Source organism: Salvia miltiorrhiza, chromosome 5 (assembly GCF_028751815.1).
Source record: "Salvia miltiorrhiza cultivar Shanhuang (shh) chromosome 5, IMPLAD_Smil_shh, whole genome shotgun sequence".
Taxonomy (NCBI): Eukaryota; Viridiplantae; Streptophyta; class Magnoliopsida; order Lamiales; family Lamiaceae; genus Salvia; species Salvia miltiorrhiza.
The window spans coordinates 17,537,199-17,557,740 of NC_080391.1; the positions used below are offsets into that span (position 1 = coordinate 17,537,199).

At 37.7% G+C, this 20,542-nt stretch overlaps 1 protein-coding gene and 2 long non-coding RNA genes across 3 annotated transcripts; all 3 read right to left on the minus strand.

The window, feature by feature from the left end:
- Window positions 1–318: 318 nt before the first annotated feature.
- LOC130986459 (uncharacterized) lies at window positions 319–2,962 on the minus strand. Its single transcript, XM_057909872.1, has 2 exons — window positions 1,624–2,962; window positions 319–1,489 (listed from the first exon to the last, which is right to left on the minus strand). The coding sequence occupies exons 1-2, from the start codon at window positions 2,838–2,840 to the stop codon at window positions 628–630; spliced, it is 2,079 nt and encodes a 692-aa protein (XP_057765855.1). The 5' UTR covers window positions 2,841–2,962; the 3' UTR covers window positions 319–627.
- A 4,759-nt stretch (window positions 2,963–7,721) lies between these two features.
- Window positions 7,722–15,039, minus strand: LOC130986471 (uncharacterized). Its single transcript, XR_009089274.1, has 2 exons — window positions 14,336–15,039; window positions 7,722–8,002 (listed from the first exon to the last, which is right to left on the minus strand). It is a non-coding gene; the product is annotated as an uncharacterized LOC130986471 (long non-coding RNA).
- A 2,365-nt stretch (window positions 15,040–17,404) lies between these two features.
- On the minus strand, window positions 17,405–18,363 carry LOC130986472 (uncharacterized). Its single transcript, XR_009089275.1, has 2 exons — window positions 18,283–18,363; window positions 17,405–17,685 (listed from the first exon to the last, which is right to left on the minus strand). It is a non-coding gene; the product is annotated as an uncharacterized LOC130986472 (long non-coding RNA).
- Window positions 18,364–20,542: the final 2,179 nt, after the last annotated feature.

Below are 20,542 nucleotides of genomic sequence, written 5' to 3' on the forward strand. Positions count from 1 at the left end.
AAATATGCAACCAAGGCATGATCTGTGAGATAAGCCACTCCAGCTAATAGAATATATGGAATAACACAGATAATACAACTGCACCATAACAACGCATAGAAGCAGGTACCAAACCCATCGTTGAAGTTAAGATCTGCTACAAAGACATATGACAATTATGGTAAAACTACAGAATCTGAAATGTAATAGCCAATAGGAACCTTAAGCATCACCTAACTGAAGCTTCATATAGCAGATTCATGCAAGAACATGTATGTCTTAACGTACTTGAAGCATGATTGCAATCAATAAAAGCCTGAGCTTAGATACCAAATAGAGTAAATTTATGAATTGGTCCAAAGTTTCATATACGTTTTCTGATATTTATTCAACAAGTGCTATATAGGTTGATCACGTAACTTTTGATGTTCGACTTTTACAGTATGATATAAGACACCACCCATAACAGCAATGGCAGACACAATATAAATAGAAGAAGAAAAATTCGAGGTCCTTATTACCTAATGAACTTACATACCACAAACCAATAATAAGAATAGTAAGACTTGACACTGTAATATAAACTCCAAAGACAACTCAAACCCACTGCTGCAAAATTTTTCATCAGTAGCCCAAACATACCTTTCGTCATTGCTGCATAGTCCTAACTTGCTGCTTCATGTTCTCCGAGGAAGCCTGAGACGAAGCATCAGGTGAAATGCCTTGAGGGGCTGATGTCATGGTCTGGTACTGAGCAGAGAACTGTGGTGGCATAGCCTGAGTATAATACATTTGAGTCTGTGCCGGATCAGTAAATTCATACGTATAAGCAGCATTGGATGCTGAAGAAGGAGCCATCATTTGAGAGGGATGATGAATCTGAGTGAACCCCACATATTGAGGTTGATGTTGCTGGCTAGATGGGACTTGCACCATATGCTGAGCTGCTCCAGCTGCCGTTCTGTACACTCCTGCAGCCATCTCGGGTTTGGAGGAAGGCGCATTTACTTGCTGGCTGTAAGCTACATGAGGGGCGACTGCAGCAGCAGGAGACGCCTGAGGGCGACTGGAAGGGGCATTTGGCGCCATTTCGCTATAACCTTGTTGCTGTACAGGCATGTTATAAGCTTGGGGCTGTCTAGCAGGGACGAAGTAGAACTGCTGCTGGTCGAGCACGGGCTGGTGTTGATGGTGTTGCTGCTGCTGGGAAGGATAAACGGAGTAATATGATGCATAGGGCATTGCTCCAGCGGGTATATACTGGTTACCAGAATGAACAAATTGTTGGGGATGATGCATTTGAGGGTGATTCTGATCATATTGGTTCGATATAACATAACCAGACTCTTGAACTTGTTGCTGCATCTGAATCTTATTAGCATTTTGATCACCAGATTTCAGATCAGCCGGATTAGCAGCAACCATATTGTTTCCAGATTGAATTTGTATGATTTGTTCTTGATACACAGGTTGTCTCTGCCTAGATAATGGATTTTTTATACTTCCTTCACTGTCGAATCAGATCATCAAAAAACCCAAATTCAGATTATCTATGCAAATGTACTTGCAGAATTCAAGAACATCAATTCTACGAAACTAGGATCACGTATTAAAGAATTATCACAAATTCATTAAACGGCGCACCTCGAAACGGAATCTGGAGAAGCCAATTCAAAGCCACCACTTTGTTTCTGCTGAAACTGAGCCTGAGAAATCTGCTGCTGCTGCTGCTGCTGGAGCTGCATTTGTGCTTGTACCTGCGGCTGGATTTGTTGTACCCTCCTGTAGCCACCAGGATCTGATCTCTCATCGTCTGAAATTACCCGATTGGGGGGATCGCCACCAACCACCATCGGCACCCCAGCAACCACCGCACCGGCGGCGACGCCGGCCGCCATGAAACCCCCTCCCTCCTCCGTCTTTGGAGTGACCGCAAAATTAACATTAGCCGCCACCCCCACAGTCATCTGCTGAAACTGATCCTCAATTCCCAACGCTCCCATCTTCGGATTCTCGTCAAGATGAACCCTAATCGGCGGCAAATTGGCCACCGATGGGGAGCTCGAAGTGGACCCAAACGACGACGTCGTTTCCAGCATTGGAGAATCGGGCACGGAGTGCACATCCTGATTCGTCCCACTGTTTCCATTTCCCCCAACTTTCGGCCCCTCAATTTGACCCTCCGCATCTTTTCCGGCGGCCGTCGCCTTCCCCACCGATTCATCGTCCAATCCGAGGAGACAATTAACCGAAGAAGACTCCGAGAAACCACGATCACTCGCCGCCGCCGACAGCGTGCTGGCCTTGCCGTTGAGAGCGTTGAAGAACCAGTCGTCCGATTTAGTCGACGCCGTCTCGACGAGGAGCTGTTCGATATTCGCGGACGATTGGGGGAAGAGGAAGAGGCGGAGGCGACCGGGCTTCATCCCGCCGGGATTATTGAGGCGGTCGTACTCCTCCACCATGTTCTCAAGATCCTCATCGGTGGTGACCGAGATTAAGGAATCCAAATCCTCGCTTGGGAGCTGGTATTTGAGCGAGAACAATTGGTTGTTGAGGAGGGTTTTGGAGAGGCGGTGGCGGAGGTCGGAGAGGGAGGTGTGGCGGTCGATGACGATGATGCGGGTGTCGCCGCCGATGTAGCACAGGGACTTGTCGTGGGGGCGGGGGACTATGTGGCCGCCATAGCTGCACATGAGGCGGAGCTTCTGCGGCGGTTGCGGCGGCGGCGGCTCGGTGTCCCAGGAATCGGTGTGGCGGGAGCGGGGCGATGAGTCGACAGAATCCGCGTAAACGGCCACCGTGGAGGCGGCGGCGGGGGCGGGAGGAGCGGCGGAGAGGAGTGGTGGTGGGGCCTCCATTCAAGGAGAGAGAGAGTTAGAGAAAAGGTCGAGTCGAGGCGATTATTAATTATTTTGGGGAAGGTTTTGCGTCCACTTTCGCCTCTTTTTATATTTCTTCCTTACTCCAGCTGTTTTTCCTTTTCTATTAATCCACTCACATTTTTCTAATATATAAATTGTATTCTACTACTTCATTTACCTTAAATTTGGGTTATTTTATTTCTGTAAAAGTTAGATTTTAATTCAATGTTTTTCTAAAAAAATGGATAAGGACTTAATTTAAATTAATGGAAGTTCGGATGCTTGTATAAAAGAAGATAAAATAAACAGGTCAAATATGATTACAAATAAAAATATGGATATTTAATTCAAATTTTTTTAGTACGAAGTTAAATGTGTATATTTTCGCTAATTGCATCGTTCAGTTTTACTTCAGATACAATATTAAACCATTGTATTATTTACACGTTATGTCAAGAAAACACTACTACTCTTCTCAAAAAGGAAAAAAAGAAAAGAAAAAGAAAACACAACTACTCCATTATTTACTCGTAATAACATAAGTTTGTGTGTGATTGCTTCGAATATTTATTTTACAAGTAACAGCCACATAACTCGTGACCAGTATTTCAAATTGAAAAACCAAGACTCGATACATAGTGAATTTTACGGTCTATATTTGTGACAAATTCTGATAAATGAATTACAAATTTCTTTTTAGTTCTTACGCCGCCTAATCCGATCATTGCATATAGATATTTTTCATCCTCGGAAAAAAAAAAAAAAAAAAAAAACCTATTATCTTTACTAAAAGGTCTTTTGCCCAATTTATAGATAAACATTAATCTAAAGTATTACACAATCCCACAAGTTAACTATCATAATCTTAAGACTTCTCAAATTTCACAAATACTTCTGTGCAACCGGTTGCACCGTGCAACTGATTTTCAAAATAACACTACTTCATTCAGGAAATGACACTTGAATATTTCTGAATGACACTATTTATACATACAAATAATATTTAAAGATCTTTAAGTGTCATTTGCATGTTGAAGTAATGTCATTCAGAAACCAGTTGCACGGTGCAACCGATTGCACAGGAGAATGTCTCTTCAAAATTTTAAGAGTTAGCAAGCAGACACTATTTAACAATCTCAAATATATAAATAAGAATAAAAGAAATTTATATAAGAGGTGTTTATTTTGTATAATTGATAAGATACATAATTAAATATTTTTATTTTTATTATAATAATTTCTTCACTTTTAAAAGATGGAGGCGATATTCTAAAATTCCAATCCATCTTAATAAACAAGCATTAATTATTTTTATTCTCAAGGCTATTTTTTTTTAAATCTCGCAATTTCAATTTTATATGAATTAAACAACGTTAACTTAAATAACTCATTTTAGTGAAAAAAAAAATGTTTATTTATCATCAATCATATCTTACTATTTTCATTTACATAGGGCCCGTTCGGTTTGTTAGATAAGATAACAATGAGATATAGTATGAGATAAACCAAGACTAAATCATGGCTAAAAAAAGTTGTTCGGTTGGAGTGTCAATTGTTATACAATCTTGCAATCATGTTCGGTTTACAAGATTATACTAAACCAATTTATTGTAGTTTTACTGATATACCCCTATGTAATATATCTCCCAAAAATGTGTATAATGCGTTAATTTATGAATTTCACATCCGAATTTTTTGTTTTAACTTGAAAAATATTTTGGTACAAAATAATTAAATTAAATTATAAATTATAAATATATTAGTTTAACCAGGGGGCTTAGCCCACTGGCCACCAGGTCCTCACTTAAGTGAAGTGACCCGAGTTCGATCCCTCTTGGGAGCGAATTGGAGATTGGTGATATAAGGTGGATTTGGTGAATGGAGAGATAAGGTGGTTCTTGGAGTGGATGGAGAACTAACTACTAACATCTAACATGACTTTGCCCGATCAAAAAAAATAAATAAATAAATAAATAAATATATTAGTTTCAAAATAGAAAAGTTGGCATTGAAAAATAGTAAATAAGTCTAACCCCAAAGATTCTGCAATGTAATATTTCTAAGGACAAAAATGTATTTATTGTCCAAGACTTCTTTTAGTCGCAGGGGGTAGGCTCCGATCAATAATCATATGATTAGTCTTGGGCCTGGCATAATTAAATCTAATAAACCAAACATAAGACTTAGAGGGTGTTTGGCTAAGCTTATTTTAAAGAGCTTATAAGCTCTTGGAGCTTATAAGATGTTTCAAGAGCTTATAAGATGTAATTTTTAAGAGCTTATAAGTTGTCAAAGTGTTTCGATAATTGAGTTTATAAGCTAGAGAGAGAATTTTTTGCTAGAGAGAAAAAATATTTTTTTAGAGAGAGAAAATCGAAGAGAAATGAACTTAAATGATTAATGATGAAAATAATAAATTATAGTTGAAAAATATTTATAAAATAATTGTTGCATATGAGATTATAAAAAAATAAGTTGGGGTAGAGGAACTTATTTTTTTAGGAGCTTATAAGCTCTTGGAGCTTATAAGCTGCTTAGGAGCTTATTTTGCCAAACACTTTGAAGGAGCTTATAAGCTCCTCAAAACAACTTATAAGCTGTTTTTAGGAGCTTATAAGCTCAGCCAAACACCCTCTTAGTTATATATAGCTCATTATCTTATTTAATATGTGAAACCGAACGGGGCCTATAGGCTATTTCTAAAAAATATACGTCTTATATATTACTCCCTCCGTCCACGAAATGAGTACCCATTTGTGGACGGCACGGGTTTTAAGAAATATATGGAGTGTAGTGTGAATAGTTTAAGGGTCCCACTTTTCTAGTGTATTAATTAAAGAGATGTGTGGGGTACACTTGCCAAAAAGGAAATATGAGTACTCATTTCGTGGACGGAGGGAGTATATAGATGCGTGATAAAGGTTTTGTGTATCACCATCATATCAATAGTTCAATAGTTGAATCATTCATTTTTTAATCTTTAATTAATTTTTCTTTCTTTTTTCACATCCTCAATATTTATATTAGCCCGGCCTTGTCTGATTTTGGCAATTTATTCAACTATCCAATCACAAAATTATATGTATTTAGAAATGTCTATTTTTTTTCTTAGCCAATGAGGCCTTACTTTAGTGGCAAAGCTGAGGCATTCAAAGACTCTCCTTTATGAGAGGTTTTGGGTTCAATCCGGCCTATGTGCGGTGATATTTTTCCACTTTAAGTGGTGTTGTGTTCTCGCCTGCATGCAGTATTGTGTTGTATTGTTTGGTGTTCATGAGATCCCACACGCAGGGCATTTCTCGCCTGGGTCTCGCCTGCATGCGGTGTTTGGTGTTAAGGTCTCACACGCCGTTTGCATGCAGTGCGTGCATTTCTCACCTGGGTCTCGCCTACATCAGGTGATATTTTCCCACTATTGGGTGGTGTTGGGTGTTGAGGTCCCACACGCCGTCTGCATGAGGTGCGTGCATTTTTCGCCTGGGTCTCGCCTACATGCAGTGATATTTTCTCATTGTTGGGTGGTGTTGAAGTTTCGCCTGCGTGCGAGTTGAATATTTGATTGTATTCTGATACCTACTTCAAAAAAATATATCTATCTTTTATGATAGGTTAATTATTGATAAATACATAAAATATATTTGAATTATAGTGATTTTTATTTGATATTATTTTTTAAATAAAAAAATACATAAACTTTCAAATTTTGGAAGCAAGGCCCAAATTACAATTACACTCACACTTAAATGAAACCGAAAAATAATTTTACTTGACAATTCATAAGAACTTCCGTTGACTACATGTCAAAATTCCTTTTAAATTTGGAGAATTGATCGGTTCTGGCAAATAGATGAGTCTTGGCATGCAAATTAATTAAAAAAAAAAAACAATATGAAGGATAAGAGGTTAGGCAAATCCTCAATCCGTAGATAAAATATCAATCAGTATCTCATACACAACGTTGTCCAAAAGTGACAACGTCAACAGAAATCACATGGAGAAACAAAAATCAAACAAATCAAAATTATACACATAGGTAACCCAAAAGTAACCACATCCAGAGGACCAAAAAAAACATAAAAAAAAGAAAACAAACCAAAAGCAAACTAACTATCAATATGAAATTTGAATTTAAAGTTAGGATAATCAAGCTGGTTCATCCTAATTAGAGTAAGAAAATAACGAGGAGTGAAAAAATAATCGAAAATAGTCAACGTCTGGGCCTAATGCACTCTCCTCGCCATAAAGTCAACAGACCGATTTTCCTCATGGTGGATGTGAGTGAAACGGACCCGTCAATACATAATAAGTTGCCGGATCAAGGCAATAGTATGTGATGAGGACTGAAATATGCACCAGCGCTGTGCACTATATAATGAGAACATTTCTATTTATGCTTATGATTAGTATTATTATTATTAAGCTAACCAGTGCAGGTTTAATTGGAGATTTGGGATAATAAAAGAAATAATAGAGCTTCCGGCGTAGTCAAGCAAGCATAGGCGATTCAGACCAAGGTCAATGTATTAAAGGGGCTTAAGCCCAGTTATCTTAGTAAATGGGCTTGAGGCCATAGGGCTTATTTACATGCTTATAAATAGAGACTTAGTAGTGGGTTAGAGGGGATCATCTCATTTTTTACTCATTCATCTCTTGTAAAATGTAATTCTCTCGAAGTATAGTGAAAAAATCCCCAACACCCCGTGGACGTAGGTCTTCTCGACCGAACCACGTAAATCCGGTGTCGTTTACTGCTTTCTAGTTTAGGTGTTGGTTTCTCGTTTCACCAACTGGCGCCGTGTCACAGCCCACTATCCCAATGACGGGTTAACAGGGGTTATGACTTGGGGTGAACAATAAGAAATGGAAATGGACAATTACTTAACATTAAAGTATATGGAAATGTCACTCATAGATAAAATGCTAGGATCATATATGATTATTTGGATACTTATAAAACATACACATAAATGAGAACTGATTAAGGTGGTTTACCCAATAACACGTGTCACAATTTCATAACATAAAGTTATCCTAATCAAAGTGTTTTGCAGCGGAAAACGTGTGAGATATACATATGAAGATGTATACTCAAGGTTACATTTCTTGAAATGTCAAAGGAACACCCGCTCAACATCATTCCATTCCATCAACTGCTCAACCTGCACATTTAGAAATACATGCAGGGCTGAGTATAAAAATACTCAGTGGGCATAGCCGAAAATACATTCATGCATACATATATAAATTGAACTGCCATAACAGTAACACACAGGGGTTTTCTTGAAAGACCTGCGCTTACTAAAATATTTCTTTCATTTTCATAAAGTCGATCGGCCGATCATTTTCCTTCATATGATCCATATCTGTTCCTTTCTATCACGCGTCGGGAAGGAGGCCTCCTTACCACGGACGCCAAGACCGGTCGCAAGCGACTCGCGGTCTCCATGAGTGTACACGTTAACCCTAGCTAGCGACCTTTGTCTAGCATAGGATCCCAATTGGATTTCCTTTAAAGTTGGCGAACCAACACAGATAGGATACATATAAAAACATAAACATTTTTGGCAGTCAATCATTTCATAAACATTTCATTTCATTTCATGAACATTTCATTTTCATTTCATAAGAGTCATTTATCATTTGGGCATAATAATAAACTGAAATTAACAGTTAAAATCATCTCATGCATATATTCGTATAAGAGGCCTACGACACGCAGGGGATCTCTATATACGTATAGTAAAAGTAATGCCCACCTGATTAGGCAAAGCCTGAAGACCATAATCACATAACCTGTGTTAGGAAAGCAGCGCTAATCCCATTGGTCCACAAAGCCTACAAGAAATTCTATTCTTAATAGGTCTCCTTGAATCTAATCTTAAGTCATGGTGTAGTGCTTAACATTCTATTATTCACTTAGCCGGGTTTTCAAAATTTAATGAATAAATAATTAAAAACATTTCTCTTGAGTTAAGAACACCAACAATATTCTTACTCGACTTTCTTTAATAATTGGAATTATAATTAAAACCAATTAAATACTTTTATTGTAAAATAAATGCAATTTCATGTCATGCTTAACATATAATAAGTAATTTACTTAAAATATGCACATAATAATAATATAATATTATTATGCAAATTAAAATAATTAATCAAACTTAATAAGTCTAATTAATTAAAATAGTGTAGTCCATTTTAAATAAAGAAGCTGCACAGCCCAATTGAATAAATTAATAAAGGCCCAACTGATTTAATAAGTAAAGGCCCAACTGAAACAAAAATAAACAAAAATCTCGGCCCAATACTCGGCCCAATTCGCAAACCCACCCCAAAGCCCAACCCTACACTCCACCCCCTTTTTCTTCCCCCCCTCAGCCGCACACACACACGCATACAACTACAGATTCACTCTCTCTCTCGGTCACACTCACACACACACACACATGCAGCAGCATCTTTTCCATCTCACTCTCTCTCTCTCTCTTCACGCCAAAAATGCGCCACCGCGGTTCTACCTCCGGCGGCCGCAGCGAGCCACGGCCGCTGCCCTCTTCGGTCTCCAGCGAGCACAACAGACGGCCACCACCGCCGTCCGCCGACTACGACTCTCCTCTACCTCCGACCGTGGCCGAGCAACAGCAGCTATGGCCGCCGAGCTCTGCCTCCCTCCGCTGAACTTTGGCCCACGGCAGCAGCTACATGCCGCCACCATCGCCGCCCTCTCATCTCCCTCGGAATTCTCTCTGTGACTCCCGCCGACGAGCAGCATCCGGAGCCGCCCGCCGGAGCCCTAACCTCTACCTAGACCAGCTCCGACCAGCCCCAGCCCATTCCCTGTTCCCGACAGCCGGCGACTCTCAGGCCGCCGCCGTCCTGACCTCAACAAATCCTCAAGACTCGACTTTTATTCCTTCAAATACATTGATGCTTCCAATATAAAACAAATCTATTCTTTTCTTTCTTCTTTAAAAACATTCATGCTTGTAAATAAATGTATATGAATAGAGTGTATGCATATGAATAAAGTTTGCATCTTTAGAAATTCTTGCAAAAGCTTATACATGTATGTTGGTTTACTGGATTGGCACAGATGGTATGCTTGAATTTTAACAGTCGAGCAAATGAGGTAAGGGCTCGAGAGGAAACCTTTAAGAATTTGGTTTGAATTACTCAAAATGTGAAATAGGTGTTGCCTGAATCTGGATTTGCTTGGTTGTTGGAATCACTGCTACTGATATTCCTTAAATGGAGCTATAGGAAAAGATAGAATTTGTAGATATTGTTTCCATCAATTTGTAAGATGAACCAAGCAAGAATGGAAGAAACTCACGTTTAAAGCTCACCTATAAATTATCTTTTGCTCCTGAATTCTGTTACTTGCGAGAGAGAGATTGTGAAAGATTTTGTGAAATAAGGTAGGAATAAATTGATTTGAGCATAGGATATGGCTTTGCAGACAAGCTTTAGTGTGGGTGGAAGACAAGCTTTAGTGTGAGTGGAAAGAGTGAGTGTAAAGTGTGAGTGGAAAGAGTGGGTGGAATTGGGTAGGTGTTAAAGTTGACTGATGGAAGAGGTAGGTGTGGGAGGATAAAATAAAATACAATAAAAATCTTCCGGGTTGTACTATGAAAACTGTAATAATCGTTCAGTGTTCGCTTAAATAAATAGTTCGTGAAAATATTTGAAAGCTAAATTAAATAAATATGCAATGCATATAAATTCAATAACTAAATTTACAAATGTTTTTGTAAATCATATTTATTTTTGTTGGTGCTTTAAGGTGTTAGTGTTTGTAAATCATATTTATTTTTGTTGGTGCGGTTGCTTCGTTGGGGTTTCGGTTGTCTGTTGGTGTTGGGATGGTTCCTACTTCTTCCGTTTACATGGTTTTTCTTGGTCTGCTGATTTTCCTTTTAGCTTCGCTAGTTGTGGCTGGTGTCGTGCTATTTCTGGTTTTCATTTTGGTTCCTTTTTGGTTGGTTGTGTTTTTGCTTGTTCTTTGCTTGTTCTCCTTTGTTGGTTTGCTTTGATGTGTTCGGGAACCGAGCTGCTTAGGGGTGATGGTTCGGCCGGAATCTCTGAAGTTGTCTCACTTCCGTTCCCACACAGCTCCTTGTTTAGACGAGTACTCTTTTTCCCTTTTAAGGATTTTCCGACCAGGTTTGCCTTAAAAAGGGTTTTAATGAGGCTCGGCCCTTAGTTTGTTGTTTGTGCACTCAAGGGTTCTTGGTTCGTTTTTTCTCTTTCTCTTTTTAATAAAATTTAATTTAATAAATAATAATTTTTGTTGGAATTAAAAATAAATTCATTTTCTTTATATCCGGCGTGAATCATCTTACTTCTAAATTTCGAAAATAAATTCTAAATTTAACTCAGGGAAACGGGGTATTACATTCCTCCCTCCTTATAAAAATTCCGTCCTCGGAATTGCATATCTGGTATTCTATCTTGTGATACTAGTCATTCGTTTCATTAATCTCTTTTGTGGCCTTTTCCATCCTGTGATGGTTCCACTACATGACGAGAACAATATTATTGCCTCGTAAAACTTGAATCTTGCGATCAAGTATCTGGACTGATTTCTCATCACAACTTAGGTCCTGGCTAGGACTACTTTATCTTGCTTAATCACATGCTTTCTTAATTGCGAGGTGCTATACGTATTGTATACATCCACAATGCTTGGTGGCAGAGCCAACTTATAGGCTACAAAGACCTAACTTATCTAGGATCTCAAAAGGTCCTATATAACGGGGTCGTAACTTGCCCCTCTTTCCGAAACGTATAACTCCCTTTGAGGGAGAGACTTTGAGGAAAACTCGATCCCCAACATTAAATTCTAATTCCGATCGGCGTTTATTGGCGTAAGACTTTTGTCTATCTTGAGTTTCTTTGATTCTTTGCTTGATGTGGTCGACTTTCTCAATCATCTGTTGGACCAGTTCAGGACCTAACAACATTCTTTCACCCACTTCATCTTAGTAAAGTGTGAACTTCCTTAATTGTTTCCTTCGTCCTAAGTCACCTTCTCAGATTTGACTAGGGAATTCTAATATCAAACTTTTCTCATCATCTTGGTAACTTTCACTTAAAGATTAATGGCACTCCTTCTGCCATGTAAACTCATTTTCTCATTTCCAAATGATTATTTAATGGGGGTTTCTAAGTTTCCATTGTGGTGGCGTTCCAACTTTATTCTTGCTGTAGCTTCTGGCACTTTAGCCAAAACATTCACTCTCTTAACTTGAGCCTACTAGCCTTGGGGTTGGGTTATACCTTAAGTTTAGTTCTTGTGCTTTCCTTCCATTTCCTTTTTCTTTACCTCCATCTTGAGGTGATGTACATATCTTGTTTGTGCGTGAACTTTTTCCTTCTCCAATTGTTGTAGTGACTCGGTGGTGAGAGTCTCGTTCATTGCTTGTTCCTTCATAATATCTCCTTAGTTTACTAGGGAAATTGAAAATCTCATGCCGCGATTCATTTACGAACTTCTTTACGCATTTCTCATTATTCATTTATAAATGACTTAAATAAGCATTTTAAACTCCATTAAAAAGGAATTGATTTAAAACATTTTAATCCTTTTAAAATCCATACTCATAAAGCCTTAACTCATGCTCTATCTCATATTCTATCTCTTTACTCATCTCTATATAAACTCTCCACTCATCTCAAATCCTTAAGTTCAAGGATAAGTTTCAAGAAAATCATGGTACTAAGTCTCGATTTATCTCTCATATAAGGCTCGTCCAATCTCATTCAACACATAGACAACACAATCACATAAGGCATATAAGAAAACACAATCAAACATTATCAAAACACGCTCTGTTTTTACACTGACTCAACTTCAAAATCTAACCTGTTCTTACTTCGACACCTCCTGGACTCGAGACTCATACCAAAAGAAAGGTCTTCGAGTCTATTTTCATATAAAAAAAAATAGAGTAAAAAAAAACTCCAAATATTGTAGGAGATATGACTGTTTTACTACAGTCTACCATATTCGGCAGTTTTGAGCAATCGAAAACTTGGATTTTTGAAAAATAGTAAATGTTGTCAAACTGGGCTCAAATTTTGTGGATATCTAGCTAACACAATAAGGTTAATACCATAAAAGTTTGGAAAGCTAGATCACACAGGAAGCTACTGAAATGAATGACTCTTTCCCCTGCTCTCTGAAACTCTCGGTAGTAATGTGCAGTTTCGGTTTTGTATTTTATAAAAATAGTAAACGAAGTCCAAATCATTTGAAAGTTTACCGATGTTCTCAATACTCATGTAGAGACTTGGTATAAAATTTTCAAAGCTTTTTAACATTGAAAAACCGTCGATCACAGTAGGTCAGTAGGCCTACGAAATTCACCACAATCTCATCTCAAACTCTTAAAATACTCAACTCAACATTCCTTCAAGGAAACTCATCAAAGCTCATTTTAAACACATATAACACTCACAAACATTCAAGCACATTATAATGCTCATCATACTCAAATCTTGACTCTCTTCTTACATCATAACCTCAAATCTCTAGTAAAACGTTTCAATGAACGCATCATTAAAATTCTCTTTTCATTTTCATGCACAAAATTACTCAATTATTCAAACATGATCTCATTCATCATATAAATCATTATACACATATAGATTCCCTTTTATCATGTACTAAACTCTAATGAAACTTCATGTATCATCATAAAACTCTTAATAAAACATGACAAACTTTCACATAATGGTCATAAAGCAATTAAACCTCATTTTATCAATCATCGACTTCTCAAAATATGAAAACTCAAAAACTCATATAAACTAAACTAAGTCAAAAATTTTCTTAGCCAACAAAAGACTTACTCAAACATAATTATACACTAATATCATGCTCAAATACATATATCTTAAGCCAAAATCACTTTAATAACACATAGGCAAAAAGTCCTAATTTTTATTAAACTAAACTCTTTTGAAAATATCACTAATCATGTATAACCTATTGATCAAATCATAGATCTAACATCCTAGGTTACCAATTAGCACAAATCAACATCATAAAACAAGATCACATATAGATACACATGTATGTCATCTTCTTCCTCAAACTAACACTTTTCATTTTTCACCTCTCAACCTCAAGCTTCAATCTCATCCATCATTAATCATCTGAATCATCTCATAAACTCAAATCCATCATCAATACATCAATTGATCCATAGGATCTCAACATCCCAATTTTAGGTAAACTAACCTAATAGAAAAATCTATATCTCATGGCTAATCATCAAGATATTCATATATATTAACTCAATAATCATCAATCATCATATAACTCAAGCCAATTCAAGAAAACAAACAACAAAATTTCGTAGGGTTTCAAGCCCCTAATTTTCGAAAATTTCATAGAAATAAGTTGGGTGATTTTCTTGCTCAATCATGATCATATACTCACATATAACATCATACAATCTAGATCTATAAAAATAAGAATCACTTACCCAAGATTAAACAAAGATCAAAGTTTTCCTTTCTCACTCTTCAAACCAAACCCCACGGTCCTCTTGAAATCTTCAAGAATTGAAAGGTGTTTATGTTGATTTGGTGGAGGAATTGATCTTGATGTGAACTTGGAAGCTTTGGTGATTCATCTATGGTGATCTTTTGGAGCAAAATCGGAAGAGAGGGAGAGAAATTGAGAGTGGCCGAATGGTGAAGAAAATGAAAGAAATGAAGTGAATTTGTCTTGCTTAGGAAGGATGATTGGAGACCAAACACTATTCACCATTTAATACTTGTCCCCCCCTATACACTAATCCCTTCCCTTCATCTTCATACCACACGTCCACTTCAAGTAAGGCTAAGGAAATTAATCACATGCTTATTAGATTAAAATAATCATGTGTGTGTAAGGTTGTGTAGTCTAGAATAAATCATGTATTAAGCTACATTAACAAAATCATAAAAGACTAATTACTAATTAATGCAATGCTACAAAACTCTTGTGACCAATATTTAAAATAAATATGGCACTAATATTAGTGCACTCACTCAATTATAATATTCCTCATCATAGGAAAAATGATTTGAAAATATTTTGTTTGGAAAAATTTTCATAAACCGGCATTCTTTGATTTCTCGGTAAAAATAAACTGCACTTGCTTTGAAAACTTAATTAAAATTCCAAGTGCTAAAGTCATCAAATAAAAATCATAATAACTTGCTCACAATGACATACGTAACAAAACTCATATAATCAATCAGTCACGTAATTTCACATAATATCACGTCAAAGCAGTCGGCAAACACAGACAAACTAGACGTCTCTCCGACCGATTTTTTTTTTTTTTTTTATCAAGGTTTTTCACTCTTTCTTTCTCGACTCTATTTCCAACTCATTATTCCTATTTTCTTAATAGGACAGTCAATCTCTCTGACATCTCAGTATTCTCAATAGTGTTAAGACACTATCTCACAACATAGGGAAAAGTACGGGGTGTTACATGTACTATCAAATTTAGATAAAATTCATGACTTCATGCATAATTTAAAATTCATGTGGCTCATATAAATACACTTAACTCACCAATTAAAACTTATGCACCACATTTATAAAAATTTTCCTTTAACTAAGCACATTAAAACACATATATAATGATTAAATCACATCAGATAAATCAAACCAATTTTTATTATAAATGGATGCCGAATCCTAATTATTAATAATTAAGCCCTTAATCAGGGATTAAAAGTCGGGGTATGACATACTATCCACTTTAAAAGAAATTTCGTCACGAAATTTGTACCACAGAAAATAATTCTGGGTACTTCTCATTCATGCTAGAATCGAGTTCCCACATCGCCTTTTCTTGATCATAGTGCTTCCAAAGAACTATTACTAAGGGTATCGACTTATTCCTTAGTACTTTAACTTTCCGATCTAGAATAGATTCGGGTCTCTCCTCATATCAATTGGATTCCTAATTCCAATTTATATACACGAGATTTACTTGAGAATAAGTTCCCTCGTCCTTTTTCGGCGGTTCATTTTGCTCCTACCTCATTCCTAGGGCTCATCTACGGGGTATTCTTTTTTCCAAAGACTAAAATAGTCATCAACCCATTTCTTGTTACCTATCACATGAATAACACTTTCCTATGAATTTATCTTAAAACTATCATAGACCAATTAACTTAAGTCCTCGTACTCGAACACTATATTACGGTCTTAGCTTGGACTCTGAATTTCTATCATAATGAGTGGTCGATATCATTTATAGGACAAAAACTAATCTCAACCAATCACAATGAGACACAATTATATGAAGTCATAGTTTGGGTAGTATACTACATCGGTAGACTAACATTTCTTGGTCTTATCAAACAAGGGGATCTATTATGACAACTCACGAGTTGCAAGGCTCAAACTCAACACAACATCAAAACAAGGTGTTGTAGAAATTGTTCAAGAGAATCAAAAGAATGACCAGAGGGTATGAAATGATTAACTACTAGGTCGAACAAAATGACCTCGAGTATGAACCCATCTGGCTTTTCAACCGAAAGTTGAAACACATGGGTTTTCAACCCAAAAGACGTCTACTGAGATTTGGATCATGTGGACTGGCCAGGTCCAACATCATCACCTCCCAGTCACACGAGAAACATCGTCCCGAACTTGAAGGGCCATGAACATACTATACATAACAAAACATAAGTTCATTATGACAATTAAACTTATCTTAAGGTTCCCTATCCTATTGATCTCAAACCCCAAACCTCTCTTAAGACATATACACACAGACATACGTACACAGGCAAAACACTCTATTCATAAAATCTATCCTGTAGCAAAAGTCGATTTGATATTCCGTCGTACTTGAACATTTGAACGTAGAGACTATGGTTCAACCTTTGATGCAACGTTTACCTTGAATTCGTCGCGTATCGTCATTCTGTGTTTTTCCTTTACCTCGTACATATCTTTCCATTCCTCTTTGTAGTTCAAAAGAATCATTGTTTTCTTGAGGGAGCTGAAATGCTCTAAGTTCTCTTTCATTCTTCTACATCATCACCTTAAGAATCTAGATTGTAGAGATATCCTACTAATCTAGTAGTCTATGTTCTTTTAAAATTGTGATCATGCAACTTATAGCAATCTATGTTCTCCGGGAAAACATATGTCAATTTTTCTATCATTCGTCTGATCATAACATCATAGATTGCGAAAATATGCCATGAAAGGCAAAACATTCAACATTTCATCATAACCTGCTCTTCACATAAACATATTCATGAAGCATTTTAGAACATTAACATCTTTAAAACGTTGAAACTGCAGTTACCTTCTTTCCTTGATTGAGCACGATGCAATGGAGTGTTGAGCGGTGCCATACGAACCCGTGTAAGTCTAAAGAATCAAACTAGACTCGACTCTTTAGAATAAGGTTTCTAGGGCCAGAGCGAACGAACCGCTCTGATACCACTCTGTCACAGCCCACTATCCCAATGACGGGTTAACAGGGGTTATGACTTGGGGTGAACAATAAGAAATGGAAATGGACAATTACTTAACATTAAAGTATATGGAAATGTCACTCATAGATAAAATGCTAGGATCATATATGATTATTTGGATACTTATAAAACATACACATAAATGAGAACTGATTAAGGTGGTTTACCCAATAACACGTGTCACAATTTCATAACATAAAGTTATCCTAATCAAAGTGTTTTGCAGCGGAAAACGTGTGAGATATACATATGAAGATGTATACTCAAGGTTACATTTCTTGAAATGTCAAAGGAACACCCGCTCAACATCATTCCATTCCATCAACTGCTCAACCTGCACATTTAGAAATACATGCAGGGCTGAGTATAAAAATACTCAGTGGGCATAGCCGAAAATACATTCATGCATACATATATAAATTGAACTGCCATAACAGTAACACACAGGGGTTTTCTTGAAAGACCTGCGCTTACTAAAATATTTCTTTCATTTTCATAAAGTCGATCGGCCGATCATTTTCCTTCATATGATCCATATCTGTTCCTTTCTATCACGCGCCGGGAAGGAGGCCTCCTTACCACGGACGCCAAGACCGGTCGCAAGCGACTCGCGGTCTCCATGAGTGTACACGTTAACCCTAGCTAGCGACCTTTGTCTAGCATAGGATCCCAATTGGATTTCCTTTAAAGTTGGCGAACCAACACAGATAGGATACATATAAAAACATAAACATTTTTGGCAGTCAATCATTTCATAAACATTTCATTTCATTTCATGAACATTTCATTTTCATTTCATAAGAGTCATTTATCATTTGGGCATAATAATAAACTGAAATTAACAGTTAAAATCATCTCATGCATATATTCGTATAAGAGGCCTACGACACGCAGGGGATCTCTATATACGTATAGTAAAAGTAATGCCCACCTGATTAGGCAAAGCCTGAAGACCATAATCACATAACCTGTGTTAGGAAAGCAGCGCTAATCCCCTTGGTCCACAAAGCCTACAAGAAATTCTATTCTTAATAGGTCTCCTTGAATCTAATCTTAAGTCATGGTGTAGTGCTTAACATTCTATTCTTCACTTAGCCGGGTTTTCAAAATTTAATGAATAAATAATTAAAAACATTTCTCTTGAGTTAAGAACACCAACAATATTCTTACTCGACTTTCTTTAATAATTGGAATTATAATTAAAACCAATTAAATACTTTTATTGTAAAATAAATGCAATTTCATGTCATGCTTAACATATAATAAGTAATTTACTTAAAATATGCACATAATAATAATATAATATTATTATGCAAATTAAAATAATTAATCAAACTTAATAAGTCTAATTAATTAAAATAGTGTAGTCCATTTTAAATAAAGAAGCTGCACAGCCCAATTGAATAAATTAATAAAGGCCCAACTGATTTAATAAGTAAAGGCCCAACTGAAACAAAAATAAACAAAAATCTCGGCCCAATACTCGGCCCAATTCGCAAACCCACCCCAAAGCCCAACCCTACACTCCACCCCCTTTTTCTTCCCCCCCTCAGCCGCACACACACACGCATACAACTACAGATTCACTCTCTCTCTCGGTCACACTCACACACACACACACATGCAGCAGCATCTTTTCCATCTCACTCTCTCTCTCTCTCTCTTCACGCCAAAAATCCGCCACCGCGGTTCTACCTCCGGCGGCCGCAGCGAGCCACGGCCGCTGCCCTCTTCGGTCTCCAGCGAGCACAACAGACGGCCACCACCGCCGTCCGCCGACTACGACTCTCCTCTACCTCCAACCGTGGCCGAGCAACAGCAGCTATGGCCGCCGAGCTCTTCCTCCCTCCGCTGAACTTTGGCCCACGGCAGCAGCTACATGCCGCCACCATCGCCGCCCTCTTATCTCCCTCGGAATTCTCTCTGTGACTCCCGCCGACGAGCAGCATCCGGAGCCGCCCGCCGGAGCCCTAACCTCTACCTAGACCAGCTCCGACCAGCCCCAGCCCATTCCCTGTTCCCGACAGCCGGCGACTCTCAGGCCGCCGCCGTCCTGACCTCAACAAATCCTCAAGACTCGACTTTTATTCCTTCAAATACATTGATGCTTCCAATATAAAACAAATCTATTCTTTTCTTTCTTCTTTAAAAACATTCATGCTTGTAAATAAATGTATATGAATAGAGTGTATGTATATGAATAAAGTTTGCATCTTTAGAAATTCTTGCAAAAGCTTATACATGTATGTTGGTTTACTGGATTGGCACAGATGGTATGCTTGAATTTTAACAGTCGAGCAAATGAGGTAAGGGCTCGAGAGGAAACCTTTAAGAATTTGGTTTGAATTACTCAAAATGTGAAATAGGTGTTGCCTGAATTACTCAAAATCGAGCTAAGGCGTGAGATTCGTTGTTCATCGAAGCTACTGTTCATCGCAATAAGAAAAATTTTTCCAGATTCAGGCGAGAGAGAGGATTTCCGATTTTCGGAATCGGGGCCATGAAGTCTTCGATTTGAGCTCTTTCCGGGGAGATTCCTCTTACTTCTTTCGATCCCCAATTTCGGATCAATTATTCTCTCATAGAAATCGCGAAGCCTCAATATTCAATTAAAAAGTTCGTGTTCTCCAGTGAGAGATCTCGCCGGAACTTATCAGCCAAGCAATGATCCTAGATCCAGTTCATCTTCAACGAGGAAAGGGGAAATAAAAATCCATGGTCGAAATCCCTAAATTCAGATCTGGGCCAAAGAACTTTCGCCGCTCGTCCCTCCGCGAACAGCGGATCACCGCTCCTCCGCAGCCAGGGATTTGTCGCTCCTCTGCAGCCAGGGAATCTCCGCCCTCCTCCGACCGAGCACCGAAGAATCTCCGCTCGTCTGCTCCCTGGTTCGAGGGGAACAGGGTAATCGGTCTCTTCCTTCTACAAGATAAGTTCTCTAATTTCTTTGGCTGCCTTGGAATGTTGGAATATTTATTTCGACTGCAAGCACATCAAATATCTTCGTATTTACATATGGTTTGTTGGGTTTGCTGGTAGTTCTCTGAGTATGGACGTATCATTTTTTTTTCATGTGATTGAAGTAAATTTGAGAAGGTGAAAATTCCGAGTAAGAACTAATGTTATTCATAGATTATTATTATGCTATAGAGTGTTTGTTGATTGACCTTACGTAGAGATCTTTGTCTAAT